This window comes from Limulus polyphemus, unplaced genomic scaffold, assembly GCF_000517525.1.
Source record: "Limulus polyphemus unplaced genomic scaffold, Limulus_polyphemus-2.1.2 Scaffold108, whole genome shotgun sequence".
Lineage (NCBI taxonomy): Eukaryota > Metazoa > Arthropoda > Merostomata > Xiphosura > Limulidae > Limulus > Limulus polyphemus.
Window position 1 is genome coordinate 250,715 of NW_013665718.1, and position 16,720 is coordinate 267,434.

Sequence of the window (16,720 nt, forward strand, 5' to 3'; positions counted from 1 at the left end):
GTATCAATTCATGTGAATATGACTGAAAATTTTAATTTTTTTTAAAAGATGGTGTCTATTTACTTGTGACCACGCTGTGTATGTATATTACCGTGCAGGTATATTTGGGTAAGTTATTTGTTAAGTTCTAAGGAAAAACAAAGTTGCACTGTACTCAAGGTAGGACTGCATATTTACAAAAAATAAGTACAATTATCTTTTAAATAACTAAATAATGTTTACACACAAACACACACATTTTCCAACTTGCTCCAGGAAGTTCACCTATCGTCCCTACCAAAATGTCATCCAGAATCTAAAACATTTGTTTTTGTGTGAAAAGTTGTTTAGAGCATAAATTATTATAATTATTTATGATCCAATTAATTACACCACAACGGTTTTATTGAACCATAATTCAATTCCCCACGACTGAACTATATAAACAAGCATAGGCCTAACATCATAACGATAGTGGTAACCTATAATATCGGTATATGCTCTATGCTGAAAGTTATGCTTAAATTTACCTTCATGCCAGTTTGACTTATAAAAGCAAGGAAAAAATGTAACAAATTACAACAGGCGAATTCTTGTGCTAGCTAATGAGTCTACTAACAATAACGTTTATCTATAGATTGGGCCGGATATGACCTAGCGTAGACATTTCTAAAAAACAAAAAAGGAAATTTCCTTCTCTCTGACATGCTTAGTTTGTATGTGGCCTAATGATTAGCATATCGAAATGCGGATCGCAAAGTGCTAGATTCGAACCGTGATATTGCTGAATACCCCCCACCACCACCACCACACACACACACTTTGAGCTGTGGGTTAGTTATAACAGTGAGTGTCAAGCCTATTCGGTTAAAAGCAGTTTTGTAGCCTAGGCAGCAGGCGGTGCTGACTAGTTGCTCTCCCTCTAGTTATTAAGTTTACTTCAAAATTGGAGCCTGCTATATTTGACCTCCAAGGACCTCTGATTTGTCTGTTTAGGCCATGTATAGCATAACGTTGAAAATACCAATATCATTACTACATACGAAGTTCATCTATTGTACTGCAGGTTTAAAATTATTTCAAATGCTGGGGCCCTAGTTCTATGTCATAACCGGCTGGGTTTGGCTGTTATCTTGGTAGGCCTAACATAAATAACAAATTATGTGTAACTTAAGATTATAATAAGTCTAACTGGTACACAACCTTATCTACTTATAACAAAATACATTAAAATAGCAACATCCTTACATGAAAAATCACAAGTTATTTAACAAGCGTAGTTTTTGGAACCATATACAACTTCATCAACTGTAATATTGGTTAGGCATAAGCAACAGATTTCTCTCACGGATCATATATCGCCAGGGTTGCCAGATGTTTTAACAGCAATAAACCCCATTGGCTCCCAACACAAGCCACTCCTTAAAACTAAAACAACCAACGTTAATTACGCAATGTAGTTCTGTTAAAATAACGAAGCTATAGCGACACAAAACAGCAGTCAATAACGTACCGATAGAATAATATAACACGTTAAAGAGGCTGTTATATAGTTAAGTCATATCCCTGTTAAATTAAACAAACAAAAACTGCAACCTCACAAATATTATAGCACTTGTAATAATAATAAAACACAAAAAAAGGGTGAGAGGCCTAAGTTCACAAGTACGCAAACTTGACAACCCTGAATATCACACTATTTCTAAACGAGTTTTAACATATGAAAAATTATGTTCAGTCATTATTAATTTAATAATAATTTTTTTAATTTGATCTACTCAATCATATACGTTTAACTATACCATTAGACGTGAACAAATAATATTCCAATTCAAATAGTTACCACTAAGTTTACGTATTTACAACACTAAAATCTGGGGTGCGATTCCCTGCTGTAGACAGAGTGCAGATATATTGTATAGCTTTGTACTAAGAAAACCCATTTAAGTGAACATAGTAATCTTGTGCGTATTATTCGTAAGAACAAATTAACTTTAATGAAAGGAGAGACTTATGTGAAAGACATTTCTTTCCGTTAAAGTCTTTCATTTTAATGCAATTACAATATTTCTAAAACCATTACAATTTTAAAACTAGTGATCCAGGTTTTGAAACAATTTTTCAAATATTATGATTTTTCCAGAGAGAGAGAAAGACCATTCTCCACGTGTATCTCTTTCTCCCAAAACTACCTCCGAGATGTTTATTTGTATTTCAAACATTACATGGCTGTTCATGAAATCCTTAAAAGATGTTTATGGCAAAATCTGTGAATTTACATAAATATTTTACTTGTTTGTGAAATTTAAGTATCCAACTATTTCGTATGCTATATGGACCCCAACATATTACCTGAAGGAACAAAATTAGCACTGCAATAAGGAAAATAACAGTCTATGGAGGTTAAGTATTTCTAATAATAATAATAACAACAACAACAACAAAAATGTTTTCAGATTTATCAGTTATCTTAATGAGATATAAAATGCCATAGGAAGACTTAACACTATTGTAACTATCTGAATATTTAACTACTAAGAAGAGAAGCCATGCATCAAACTCTAAGTTCATTGATTAAAATAAATATCACTTTCTAATCTCCAGACAAGTTTCCATGTACAGTAAGTCCTGAGAATAAAACTTAACCTTCAAAAACAAACAATGAAACCAGTGCTAACATCCAAGTAATCCTAGCAAGAAGAGCAACATGTCAAAAAACACTCAGGAAATTTCTACTCACTCCACCAGCACCAAAAATACAAGTCACCATCTATGCCCAAAAAAACTCCTATAAGTTGACCTAGAAATCAGATAAACTAACTCACCACATAATAAACATCAATCATGAGGTGGATAGGAATCAATCATATTTTTTATTGTTTTCTGCAAAAGTACACAGGGACTTTATGTGCATAGTCATCCGTAATTTTAAACTGATAAACCAAATGAAAGGCAAACTAAACAAAATAACCCACTTGGTACTAATAGAGCTTTATGGGAAAGCATGTCAAAAACTAGATCAAATATCTCAAAGTTTCTTCAACAGCAATTCCCAACAGCCTAAAAGAAAAAGCAGTCTCACATCATCATAGTCATGTTGTTTCAGCACACTACCATACAATTGAAAATGAACATTACACCAGGAAAACTTTATTTACCTTACATCTGAAGAAACTTATTGGATGACATCAAGAGTGATCATGACCCACCCAAGAACTTCTGCTAATTACCACTAAAAGCTAGGCACATTTTTTTATCACGTGGGTAAATAGTATAAGAATAAACCAATGATTTAGTTATATTATAAATAATGTAAAAAATCCTATCTTAAAGATGTTGCTCTTAATATTTCAGTACATTTTTAAGGTTTGTAAAAGATGGCAGTTGAGACATATCGTACCATATAAACTCAAATAATCCCGTCTTGAAATGATAATTTACAACGAATTTCTCATTGTCACATTTTTATCTTTTTCTAAATGAGTTATTTTACTGAGAGTAAAAAAAAAACTCTTAAAAGTACAAAATTACCAGTAAATTCCAAATAAAAGAAAGGTTGTACATTTTTACACTATTTTGTGTCAGTATATTCAAACCAATTTGTAGTTAGTACTGTAAATGTCAAATTCAAAGTCCTTATAGGATAATAAAAGCAGTACTATAAATTTTGTAAAACAGGTTATATTTTTTGAATATGTTTCAATTAATGGTGAAAAAAAGTGTCGGCTTAACATGACTGCTGCATATTAAAATTATATCTTGGGTCTTTGTTCTTTTACATACATCCTAGTAGGCCATTTGGCTCACTAGTCCCAAATTTGACCCACCAGTATGATGATGTAAAATAGCACCACTGGGTCAAAATATTTCATTCAGCAATAGATTTTATTGTTGTGTGCCTTGTTTTAATCAGTGTTAATCTTGCCGAGACTAACTCCCAATAGGCCAGTGTACTGACCATTTTGAGAAACTGGTTGATGTAATATAGACTGTGCCTTTTCACCAGTGTGGAATAAGTTATTTTTGCTTTAAAAAAAACTGCCTGGTACATATCACATCATTTTTGCATTTTTTGTCAAAGCATGATGCTTGAAACTTAAAAACATAGAATATACACAGACAACTGAAGCTATAATTATCTGTTTTATTTAATTACACCGCTTTTTACAGCCAAACATAAAAATTGACATAAACAAACTAATGAGTATACTTAGAAAAGCAATTTCCTCAACATAATGGAATGCTCATTTAGAATTTAAATGATATTTTATATACAAAATATTTATACAATGCCCATCTTTATGGTAAAACTCTGAATCTACGTTTACAAATGGTGGGAATTACTTATAAAATCATATTTGATGTGTGGCAGGGATAACCAACCAATGATCAAATAGTGATAGTATGTAGCTATAAATTAAATAGCAGAAGTTCTGATGTATTGATTTAACACACCTGTCATATGGTTTGATTTATTGCATTGAAGAAATAAAGTAGTGGATGAATTAGTTTGGACATTCTGATGAACTTTCTACAGATTATGTAGCTTCCCCAAATAAAATACCTTATTTTTATATGTGATATTTGTATAAATTTGCAGCTTTTAAAATATTTCATTGTTTACCTTTGCTACAGATTTTGCTTACCAACTTTTATATCTTTCTACATTTTTCTAAACCTTTTCTATAGGTTTTATCTTATAAAACTATAAAATTCATCTTTCTTTTGATTTGTAAAACAATGCATGCACTTTTAATGTATTTATGATCAATGATGAACAATTAAAAACTTTTTAACCATACCAAAATTATAACCAAGCTGGTTTTTTTTTAAAATTGAAGAAAAAAGTAATAAATTTTAAACCCATTCTGTACTCATTTCATTTTGGGAATTTTCTTTGTCCATTCTATCTGAAAGGGCCTATCAATAACTCTAACACAGTAGCATTGTTATCAAAACAAAATTTGATACAGCTGAGTGCAGATTGATTTAGCTAAGCCTACCTAATTCTGCTCCATGAAAAACATTTCTTCTCCTATTATATTTCAAAATCAAGCATTTCACAAGCTTTAACAAAACATCAGGATTTTATTTGTTCACACCATCTCTTGTTCTAGTAGAATATCACCAAACTAATCTTTTATCACCTTGTTTCAATCTCTATGGAAATTTCCACTGAACTGGAAGACATATTGGCTTATATAGTTGAAAATAAAATTGATAAAACTACACTTGTTTTCAAGTTATACAGTCAAATTAGTGCTATTTTCTTCAACACTATTATAATTTCCCTCATAGAACACCATGAGTGTCATATTATACTATAAAAGGAATTCAGAAACACTAATATTTTTGTTTGGAGTGCACCAAAATCGAAACTTAACTATTTTATTATTTCTTTTTTTTATTAAATAAACTTCAATTCTGAAGTTTTTTTTAATGTGTAGAAATAACACAAGTTTATTTTCTATCATTATTTTTTAGATAAATGATGCAATTGTGCCCACAAGACAAGTTGCAGTTACAGTGCTCCAAAATTAGTGAGTTGATGAAAACTATTAAACATTTTCTTAATTGGTCTGGCTTTCCCTACCAAGGATTCAATACTAACTACCTTGATTGTATGACCTTATTCTTCTAGCCTCACTTCTGTGTTGACACACACTCATTAGCCAATTGCAGGTGTTCAGGTGTATGGCAGTAAAGTGTGCCCCTAGTGTGTAGTTTCATTTCTGTTGCTGAAAACACTTCTGGATTGAATAGATTGTAAGGGTTATGTGTTTTTTATAATCTATTTACAATCAATCACCAAAATATTAACCAAATGCTTGGTTTAGGATAAATATGAAACATTTTTGGTACAACCAATGACTGCAACCACCAATAGCATTTACAGCGTAAAACGAAAACTTGCAACAAGGGTAGGTGCAATATGTGATTTAAATCTGTTTATTTGATGAAATTTTCCATGAACTTTTATCAGCTTCAGATTGTTTAGTGCTTAATATTTTTTCAAGCTGATTTTATAATCCAGGCATCACATAAGCTATGTTGTCTAAAATTTGTGCCAGAGACGTCTGCTCACAACCATTCAACTCGGGAACTTGGCTCGTAAGACACATCAATGGTCCAAGAGCACAAAGTGTGGAGTCCAACAACACTGACAGTGTTCCTGACACAGCTATTTGGCCCTGAAATGAAAAAATAAATTAAAAAGAACAACAGTTCAATAATTTCAAATCATTTCATTACATAATTTTTACTGCTACAACAAAATTAAGTGAAAGGACAATAGTTTTACTTCCTGCTAACTGAATAATGGAGCAACTACAGTGTATAAGCTATACAATTCCATCAATTGATATACATACACTTGAAATTGAAACAGGGTTATTTCAATGTACATAAAAGATACAAAAATAAAACAAATTAACTATGAAGTAGGTAATACAATGTGAACATATTCTGTATTACATCATTTCAAATAGATAAGTGTACATATACTAAGTTCACTAAATTCAAGAATTTTAGGTTAAGAATAGTCTTTCCTGACAAAAAACAACAACTTATGTTGCATTATATTAGCTCTACCACAAACAGCAGATGAAACCTACAGCTTATAAAAAAAAGGATAACTTCTGAAATTGAGATACATAACATAGGGAGCTGTTGTATATGACAATATCACAAGTTTAGATCAGCTTTCTGTATGTAAAAATTATATTAAACATGACTACTCTTATAATTAACTGTTTTCCAGCACTGAAGTAACAGTAGTTTAACTAGTCATTTCAGGTTAATGATAGTTCTCTTTTATGGTTTGTTAGCTTAATAATTTCACTTAAGGAGAGAAAATAACCTATAAACATGATCCAATCATCTTTAAATGTGGCAAGTCTTTACAAATTATCAGTACAACATGTATGTCCATTTTTTTTGTACCAGATCTGTTCATTATTAAAAATGAAGTAGCAAATTACCTTAAAGTTATGGTTTTCAACCTCTAGTCTATAGGCATTCATAATGGGGTCTGCAGAGGTAAAGATTGTTTCCTTATAATAGTATGTTTGATTAAATGAAAACAATTTTTTCTTGGAAGATTTTATTAATTTGCATACAAGTTTCCTTATACATATTCATATTGAAGTGAAACCACCTTGAATTACAGTATACATACATATATATAAAAGCATGCAAGTTTTAATGCTGCTTTTCTACACAGTTGGACGAGCTTCTATAGATAAACTAAGACTGATTATTACTAAACAGAGACCACAGTGTAGTGATCATACCATCTCTTCAGTAAATTTGCTTTTGTAACTGTAAAGTTATCTTTCTAAAATTAAAAGCCTTCCGTGGTGTGCAATACTGTGGTTATCAGCCTTTTTCTTCTTCCACTATCAAAAGACAATCTTGTGGAATCCATTACTCAGATAGGTTTATCTATAGAAGCTCGTCCAACTGTATAGAAAAGCAGCATTAAAACTTGCATGCTTTTATATATATGTATGTATACTGTAATTCAAGGTGGTTTATCTATAGAAGCTCGTCCAACTGTGTAGAAAAGCAGCATTAAAACTTGCATGCTTTTATATATATATGTATGTATACTGTAATTCAAGGTGGTTTATCTATAGAAGCTCGTCCAACTGTGTAGAAAAGCAGCATTAAAACTTGCATGCTTTTATATATATGTATGTATACTGTAATTCAAGGTTTATCAGCCTTTGTCAAGACATTATAAATCTAATAATCAGCCCAGGTAATGTTTTAAACCAGTTGATCTTGTTCTCCATGAATATCTACATCTTCATTCACACATAACAGGGCAATCTTGTCTAATCTCAACTTAAAAAAGTCTGCTGGTAAATAAAGTAAGACTTCAGTGTAATAAGATCAGCTCATCTGTGAAATTATTAGAAAAGGCTTTGACAGCCAGTGCTTTAAGAAACAAATCCCTGACTAGAAAAATTTCAGAGATAATGTGAAAAAAATGGTAGAAGTTGTGATAAAGATTATAAAAAACACGTATCCTTACTTCATGTTCAGTTAATCTCTGACCAATAATACTAAGGGAATCTCCTAAAAGCTTCAAATAAGCAGCAACATCAAGTGGTGTTGTCCTTGGAAGTTTTGTTTTGGGATCATAAATGGAACTGATGTTGCTGACAATACCAGAGATGTTACTCTTGTTGGATTCACTACCAGAACTGGCAAGCTGTCCTGCAGAAGGTCCACACTTCTCTGTCATAATAAATGATGCACCCCCAGTTATCCTTTGTAGTTTGGCATATTGGTTTGCTTTCTTCTTCCATGCCTAATAGTTCATGAAGGAACAGAATAATTAAAATTCTGGGGCAGGAGTACATGATGATGATATGAGCCACCATATATATTTCAATATAGATTGAAGAATTTCTGAAGATGGTCTGAGAAAATCCAATGCTAACTATATTGCATATGCGGACATTAGTTGGGTACTAATTACTGTTTTGTAGCTTTTAGAAGTAGTTTTCATTAATAAAATTCTTCAGAAAATCAGTCAACTCTCTCTCTCTTATCACTTACTATAAAGGGAAGGAAAAAGTGGTAATAACATTATTATAAAGACTGACTTTTAATAGTTTTGGACCATATAAAAAAGTAGCTTGGCAATGAGTAGGTCATACATGTTAAAAGTTGAATCATGAGGATAATGGTTTAATAACAGAGAACACTTAAAGTCCTACCATCTTCTCTTTAGCTGATAAAGATTGCCACACTGAACCCATTTTTTTGCTGATCAAATGAAAATCTGTAAGATATACAAATACAGAATACTAATATAAAGCTCTACATAAACATCTTTTAAAATCTGCATTAGTGTTTTGTATAAGAATATATGGAGTTGAACTGTTTTAAGATATTAAATACATAAGGATTATTTCAATGTACATTAACCAATGATTGAAAAACTGTTTATAAGTAAACTTATTCAATGGGGTAGTTAGTGACTTATGGAGGCTACTGGATGCCCTAGGCAATCAATTTTATGAATATTTCAGTAACAAACATAAAAGTGTTCTGGATTATTGAAGTACAAAAATCGTTAGTATGAATAGTTTCTTAAATTCAAAATCTCTGTTGTACAGCAAGAAGAATGGAAAAAATTACACATTATATTAATAGTTTGTAAACCTTCATGATTTTTTAAAAAATCTAAAACAACCTGTTTTTTACAAATGCATATATACATCCAACAAATAAGGCTGGTGAAGGATGTTGAACTAAATCATGGAAAAAAGCAATAAATAGAAGTTTTTTTTGGTGCTACTACTATTCCATATTGTCAAGAATTTTTTGTATGCCAGATTATTTACAGTAGATGTCTGTGACTTGTTGGCAATAAATTTCAACAATAAACAAACACCACACAGCCCACTTATATAAAATAATATATCAACATTTTCAATACAGGCTCAATCAATTTGACTGACCATGTGACCTATTTTTACTCGGTTAAAGTCTTTATAGATTTAATACTTATAACTCTCAATACAGTGGGTATATCCAGTCTTTCAGTTAATATTAAAAGTCTTCTTTTTCTTTCTAGAATGACTTCAAATTGTAACATGAAACTACATTCGTTTATCCTAAGTAGCTCTATGTTTGTAACATCATACATCTATTTATAATTAAATTTTATTTTTTTATTGCCATTTGAGCTGTGTTTAACTACAATCTGCATCACTATAAGTTGTAAATCATTCAAGGAACATGCAGCTCACGTTACGCTCTCGAATTACATTACCCACGTGCGTACCTCATGAACCATTTTAATTATATTATTATTATTATTACTTATTTTACCTAATTTAGTCTTAAATAACTTAAAAAGATCCATATTTTTAGATTTTAGTTACGTTTACAATGATAAATAAAGAATAAATATGAAAAACGAGTACTTACCTAATCTTCTTTTTTCTTACTGTCAGGTTTCGAAGAGAGTTAACCATAACTTTTTATAATATAGATAATTTTTATTTAATTAAATAATGCACCATAGAACATAGACTAATAACAAAGTTTCCTGGCTTTCTAACTATGGGACAAGAGCCATTACAAGTTCATTCAAGTTAGTTGTTAACCTTCCAATGGGAACGATGCTGGTACTCTGAGTGAAACTGACATTTAACTGTTCAGAACATAACAATATACAATATGTCAGTCGATAGATAAAAACCTTGACTTTGTATTGGTTATAGGTAACATATAATGAAATGTAATAGAATTACCAACGAATTCTGAAAGAGAGGATGTGACAGGTGGGTATGGCAGGAGGGATCTGATTTTCTATTCGATATCTCTGTAACCAAACAAGATTAAACACTATAAAAATTATGGTTTGTCTGAGTAATTACAATTTTACAGAGAGTAAATTGCATTTAATTTCATACGTTTTTGAGGGGGTGGTGGATAAAATAGGGATGATGACATGCTGAAACAAAATGTGTCACGTGGGTCATACCAGTGGAAATTCAGGATTTTTTGAAATATTCCCTTGTAGAATTAAGAACTTAAAACTTGTATACTATTAAAATATGGATTATTAGCTAAGATTTTATGCTATTCTACTTGGTATAACATAAACAAAAAGTAGTTTAATAAAATTGGAATGTAAGACACTTAACCTGGTGTCATGCGCAGTAAAGGATACCCGGGATGATAGGGTTAATAACATTTTGAATGTAAGCCACTAAATCCTCATGACATGCACAGTAAATTATGCCTGGGCAGAGATGGTTAATCACAGACATAGGATAAATAGCTCCTAAGGTTTGGTGCTTTTTCTGCTATATAAGAGCCTGTCAAGAAAGAATTTCCCAGGTCCAAATCAGGCATAGCATTATGTGTGTGACACAACATCATCCACATCATTATGACATCAAGCTAGGTAGGATCTGAACAGGAAAGCCGGGAAGACTCCTGTGGAAAATAAGAAGAAAATGAGTGCAAATCTATGCTTGGGAATTTTCATGAAAAAGCCTTTGTTAAAACAGACTGAAGATACGAATTATTTGTAAGGAAGAGGATGACTTTTCCTCAGAAGAAGAACAGGTGTGTATGCAATCAAGTGGTCATCATATGTTTTAATCTTTTATCCAAAGTCACCAATATGTAGTATGTTCTTGTGAAAGGAAATTTTATATTTCTTTTGTGTATTGCCAGTTTTACACAGAATAGTTTTGTTTTTCAGTGGTTTCCCTTCATTTTTGATGGTTTTTTACGCTAGTTTGTATATATTCTTTTAAAATAAATGATGCCTTAATAATCCAATCTACAAAATAATTGGATTTTGTGAAAATTTTAAACCTTATTGGGCAAACAATCTTTGGTGCATCATAATTCAAGAAATAGTTTTCAGTCACTACACTTTTTTCTCCCAACTCACCTTTGTTTACGTCTCAAATGTGTTCAACGATACATTCGTGGAAGAGTCTCCCGGTTTCTCCATTGTAGCTTATTTTAAATTCTATGCATTCTAGTTTGTATAAATGCTGCACTTTTATATTTGAGAAGCTAACAAAACACTGGCTTTCTTTACAATGTGCATGAAAACAGATGTAGTAAGAGTCTGTTTTAAGGTCATACCCGGTTTCTGCATGGTTCTAAGTGAAAGACCGGACTTTTTCATAATTTGCATAACTGCTTGGTCAGTTCACTGCTGATATACAAAATATCTCCCACGTATCTGGAGAATTATTTTACCCTATAGTTCTATTGTTCTTGTTGAGTATGTTTCTTCATTGCTTCTTTTTTTGTTTTTCTTCCAATTACTGAAAGTGTTATGTATGTATTCGGGAAGCAGTTTTGTAGAAAAACTTCTCTAAGCTCAGTCATTTCCTCATACTATGTTTTTGTGTTTGATCACGTTCTGTGTATCATACAGTTTTCCCATAATCAATCTTTTCCTTACAAGAGGAGGATGGTGTGGCTCAAAGCGTAGAATTATTGGGTTAGAGTTTTCCTCTGTTAATCAATGAAGCATTCCATCCCATGGTTCCAAATATGTCATCTGAAACAGTGATACTAGACTTCAGGACCAATGTTAGTTTTTTGTTTCCAGTAAGACATAAAAGTGCTTCTTCAAAACAACAAAATACCCATTCTTATTAGAAATCTTAAAGACCACATACAATAGGGTATTTTTCGTGCCTGAATGTGTCTATCGTATCACACTAAAAGTAATACGATTAAAAAAAAGTCATGAAATACTCAAGATCATGTGGCTCCAAGCCATATTTGATCACAGTTGGCTAGCTTTAATAAAAATTAGTGGAAGCACCACATGGCGAATTGGGTGGGCAAACCTACGTCACATAAGGTAAACAAAAATGGCGACAGCAGGTGAAAAGGAAGATAGATGTAATGTGTCAATCACACCGTATATGTTTGAACCAGAGCTTGCAGATGATAACGTGTCTAATGTTGACTGAAGTGGACGAGGACTGGCAGTTGTCTGATCTTTCTTGGTATGGAATTGTTTCAAAAGTTATATGCTACAATGTCATAAAATACTGGTTCACACTGCTAATGTCATGAAAATGGGATGAAATTTATAGCCGTCAGTATGGCGATAACATAGTAAATCTATGAGTAAATTCTAGTCAGTATTTGTTTTTTCAAGTAATGGATCTATCTAGATGTAGATCTAATATCAGCTGATGGACTCTCGATACTGTATTCTGCTCATGCCCTGATTTGTTTGCATATGACTAAGTGCACTTTAGAACTGGAAAAGCAAACACAGCTGGGGTCATATTTCAATACTCGATATTGTAGATCTAGCATTTTGTATATTGCATATTGACATCTCCAATGAAATTTCATAAAAAAAAGTGTTATAGACATGAAAAATAAATAAATAAAACAGACAATTGTTTGTCCATGCCCTTTTTTTTGGTAAATAATAACTGAACATGAAATTTGATAAACATTTTTTGTTTTAGCAGATTTACTGGTGTGTTTATAAAACCTGAATGATTGCTGATAATTCTATATTGCACATAAAACATTAACTAAAACTTGAGCTTACCCTATATGCTTCTCGTTTTCGAATAGTTGATCGACACAATTGTTGTTGCTGTTATTGGTCTGTGAACAAGAGTATGATGTGCCACTGTCATGAGCCTGACTGCTGCTCACTGTGCTTAATGGATCTCCCTAAAACTTCAGACACACACTGGGCTCTTCTTCTTTATTTAGCACCAGTTTTTTTGCGAAATCCCATATCAAATTGTATGATTCCAAAAAGTGTTCACTGCATGCATGGCAGCTTTTGGTCAGACTCCATTTATCACAAGTTCTTGATATGAACTTTGTCCAGAACATGTGCCATTTTCTGTCTGACTTAGGTGGAAAGTCATGCAGAGATAACTCCTTTTCCTTGGGGATGTTCTCACATCCATAAAAAACACAGTGAAAAACCATAGTTGTTTACTCACTTATAACTGTATTTACGACGTCTGTCAAATGAAATTTGCCCCCCAAAAAACAAACCAACAGTTTTCCATGCACAAAATGGCACACAGAAAGAAAACCGACCACAATTGGCCATATTTACCTTGAGTGACATCATGTGCTGTTAAACCAATTTTTCAACCAAGTGATTGAAAAGGCTGGCTGTTGCACTAATTTTGGGAGCTTGTAAGGCCAGAGGTGGGCCAAAAAATTCAAAAATGACTTGACAGTAATTTTTAACTTATATTTCTCCGACACTTAAATATAGATACAAACTTATTGAGTTTTTAACTGTCCAATGTCTTTAATAATGCTTGAGATCATCTAAAGCTTTCTGTTCTACAAACATTGTTTCACCTAATGTCCTTGAAAACTATATAAAATGTTTCAAGTTGTAGTTTCAGGCTTGCTATCTGTCCTTTACATACATTATTATCAAGATGGAGCAGAAGAGACTCTGGCTTGTCCTCTTGAGCAAATAAAACATTCTGGAAGGTACTCTAGAATTCATTGTCATTTTATTTATTAATAATTATGTGCACTATACTCCAATCAGTGTTACATAATTTAAAACATTTAAAGTGAACTTGTATAATTCTACAATACATTTTCTACTCAAACCTCTTGTTATTTGTGGGTTCTACTTAAACTGTTAAGGAAAAGTTTTCTGGACGTACTCAACATTAAGTTATCACATCAGCTAATACATCTGCTCACTGAGTAATCAATAACATTTCTACATTACTGTTCATTATCTTCATAAATTAAGTGCTCTCATTAGTTGTATGATAATTTTACAGGTTTATAGGTGTTGGACATACAAGACTGTTTAGTGTAAATGTTATTATTCAATTTATTTTGTGACAATATCTAATGATTATTTACTTTTCATAACAAGAGAGTTAAAAGTAATTATTTTAAAGGCAATAGCTTTGACAAGTTTGGTTGCGTAACTCAGTAAGAGTCGTATGTTGTGTGTATAGTTCATTTGTTGTAGTACTGTTGCCGCCACGTTACTCGAATCTTCTGTATTTTTTTTGTTACCTTAAGTGAATATTGTTACATTATAGCATTGCTCGTGTAGTTTATAGAAAGTTCAAGGCCTCAGTGAACAATGTATAAATATAGGTGACCAAGCAAGCACAAGTCAATAAAGAAAAGTAAAGTGAAATGAAAGTGACATTCAGTCAGAAAATGTGAAGTTAGTCAGCATGTTAGTGATTAGCAAAAATGGACAATATTTTAAAGTCACCTTCACAGTTTAATAGAGATAAGGAGAATAATTTGTCTTGTCAAAGGGTGTTCTAAAGTAATTGAACCCATCTATGAGGACTTTGATGAAAATGAGACAATTATATAAAGTTTGAGATACAACTGTGGTAACCCACAAAGTAACATAAGTGAATCTATTACAGATTGTACAGTAAGAAACAAAGTAGAGAAAAATAGTTCATCTTGTCAATTGGATTCTAAAGTAATTGAATCAGTCTGAATGGACTTTTGACAAGAAAATAAAATTATTTAGAGTTTTAGATACAACTATGATATCCTACAGAGTAAAGAATTTTTGTACATACATTTGACTTGTTTTGAATATATTATTTTAAAACAAGTGGATTGTGTGCTGTCTGTTTATTTTTCAAATTTATTGCCATTAAGTCACAGACACCTAATGTACAACAATCTCAGCCCATGTACTTAAAATCCTGACAATAGGTCTACCTAACAATTCATCTATCTGGTGAAAATGTTCATTAGTTTGCTTATCTATTTTATAAGTGTATGCATTTATTCTTTAATCCATTAACTATGTCATATTTCCCTGTACATACTTTAATCATTCCATTCTTCCAGTTATTTATATCTCTTAAAATCTACACATATAGTTCAACAAAATTAAATGTGAACTCGTCTTACCAAGTTGTGGGTTTTCTCTTACAATCCTCTTCCTATTTTCACGACACCACAGCATATAAGCACTCATTGGTCTAACCTTACTTTGCTGGAAAATATAAAAAAAATTCAAGAATAATATCTAATTCTTTTATCTTGTTTATAAAGGTGAATAACAGAAATATTACAATATTCAATAACAATATAATAAAAAACAGGCTGTTTCCAATATTTATTAAATGTAAATAAAGTTTGTACAACACTCTTCCACAAAAAAACACAGCTACAAAAAAATGTAGCAATGGAGACATTATTGAAAAAAAATTGTATTATTTAAAATATGATTATATTTTAGAATTGCTAGTTTCTTATTAAAATGTCTTATAAAAAGTTTAATACCTTCACATACTTTGTAAGAGATCCTTTATGGTCAAAGTTAGAATGATAATGCTATGTTTATTCTTTTGCTACATGTGTTTGCTCATTAGGTTTTAAAGTGACTAATGTCAGGTTTCCAACTAAACATTTTACAAGTTTTGTAAAGTAAAAATATATGAACATTTTGTATGAAAATAATGTAACAGAAAAATTTGAACTTGTATCTAACTAGAAGTTTTACATTGAGTGTAGTTTGTTTAAGAAATTTAGGTGTATATGTTAGAGTCCTGTCAGTATCTTTAATGTCAATGGAGTGCAAACAACATTCTAATAATAAAGAGCAAAATCAAGTTTTAACTAAACTTTACTTCTTCATATGCGAAAAAAAATTAAAAGTTTAATAAATAAATTAAATTTCATATGCCATTATCCATTAAAACACTAAAAATAAAATCCTTTAACTGTTTGAAAAACACAGTTAGCAGGTGAAGTACAGATGATGAATTTTTAATGGACAATCAGCCTAGAAAAACTTTGATGTGGGACAATACTACACTGAGTGGTCACAAGTAAATAAACACCTAATTTTTTGTCATTTAACTGATTTATGCTAACTAATTTGTGTTCACAGAGCACTATATGAATGAAAATGGTCCGCACACTAATTATCTTGTATTACAACATGCCTAGAACTCAAGGTTCTCTCGAATTGTCCGATTTTGTTAGAGGAAAGATAGTTGGTCAAGCAGATGGTGGAATAAGTCAGTGGCAAATTTCGTAGAATTTGGGAATCCCGCTTTCAACAGTCAACAGAATCATCGTGCAGTTCAGGAAACACAGCAAGGAAACAACTGAGCAGCGTCCGGGTCCATCGAAGAGGACAAAAAGGCTGTCAAGAGGAGCATCAAAATGGATCCCAGATTAACGACTGCAGAAGTGGCCAAAGTTGGTGGGATGAGCCCGATATCTG

The 16,720-nt window shown here is 31.7% G+C and overlaps 2 protein-coding genes across 6 annotated transcripts in view; both read right to left on the reverse strand.

Moving 5' to 3' along the window:
• Positions 1 to 1,315, reverse strand: part of LOC106470932 (sperm flagellar protein 2-like) — an 88,905-nt gene extending 87,590 nt beyond the window's left edge. The window contains exon 1 of the mRNA XM_022400433.1: positions 1,228 to 1,315. The gene's annotated coding sequence lies outside the window, so the exon portion shown is untranslated. The remainder of the gene's footprint in view (positions 1 to 1,227) is intronic.
• Positions 1,316 to 4,109: 2,794 nt separating this feature from the next.
• Positions 4,110 to 16,720, reverse strand: part of LOC106470942 (HMG box-containing protein 4-like) — a 49,666-nt gene continuing 37,055 nt past the window's right edge. For all 5 annotated transcript variants that reach the window (XM_022400379.1, XM_022400388.1, XM_022400373.1 and 2 more), the window contains 4 exons: positions 15,397 to 15,481; positions 8,709 to 8,773; positions 8,018 to 8,296; positions 4,110 to 6,170 (listed from right to left, as the gene is read on the reverse strand). In XM_022400379.1, coding sequence (XP_022256087.1) covers positions 6,003 to 6,170; positions 8,018 to 8,296; positions 8,709 to 8,773; positions 15,397 to 15,481 — 597 coding nt within the window. In that variant the 3' untranslated portion in view covers positions 4,110 to 6,002. The remainder of the gene's footprint in view (positions 6,171 to 8,017; positions 8,297 to 8,708; positions 8,774 to 15,396; positions 15,482 to 16,720) is intronic.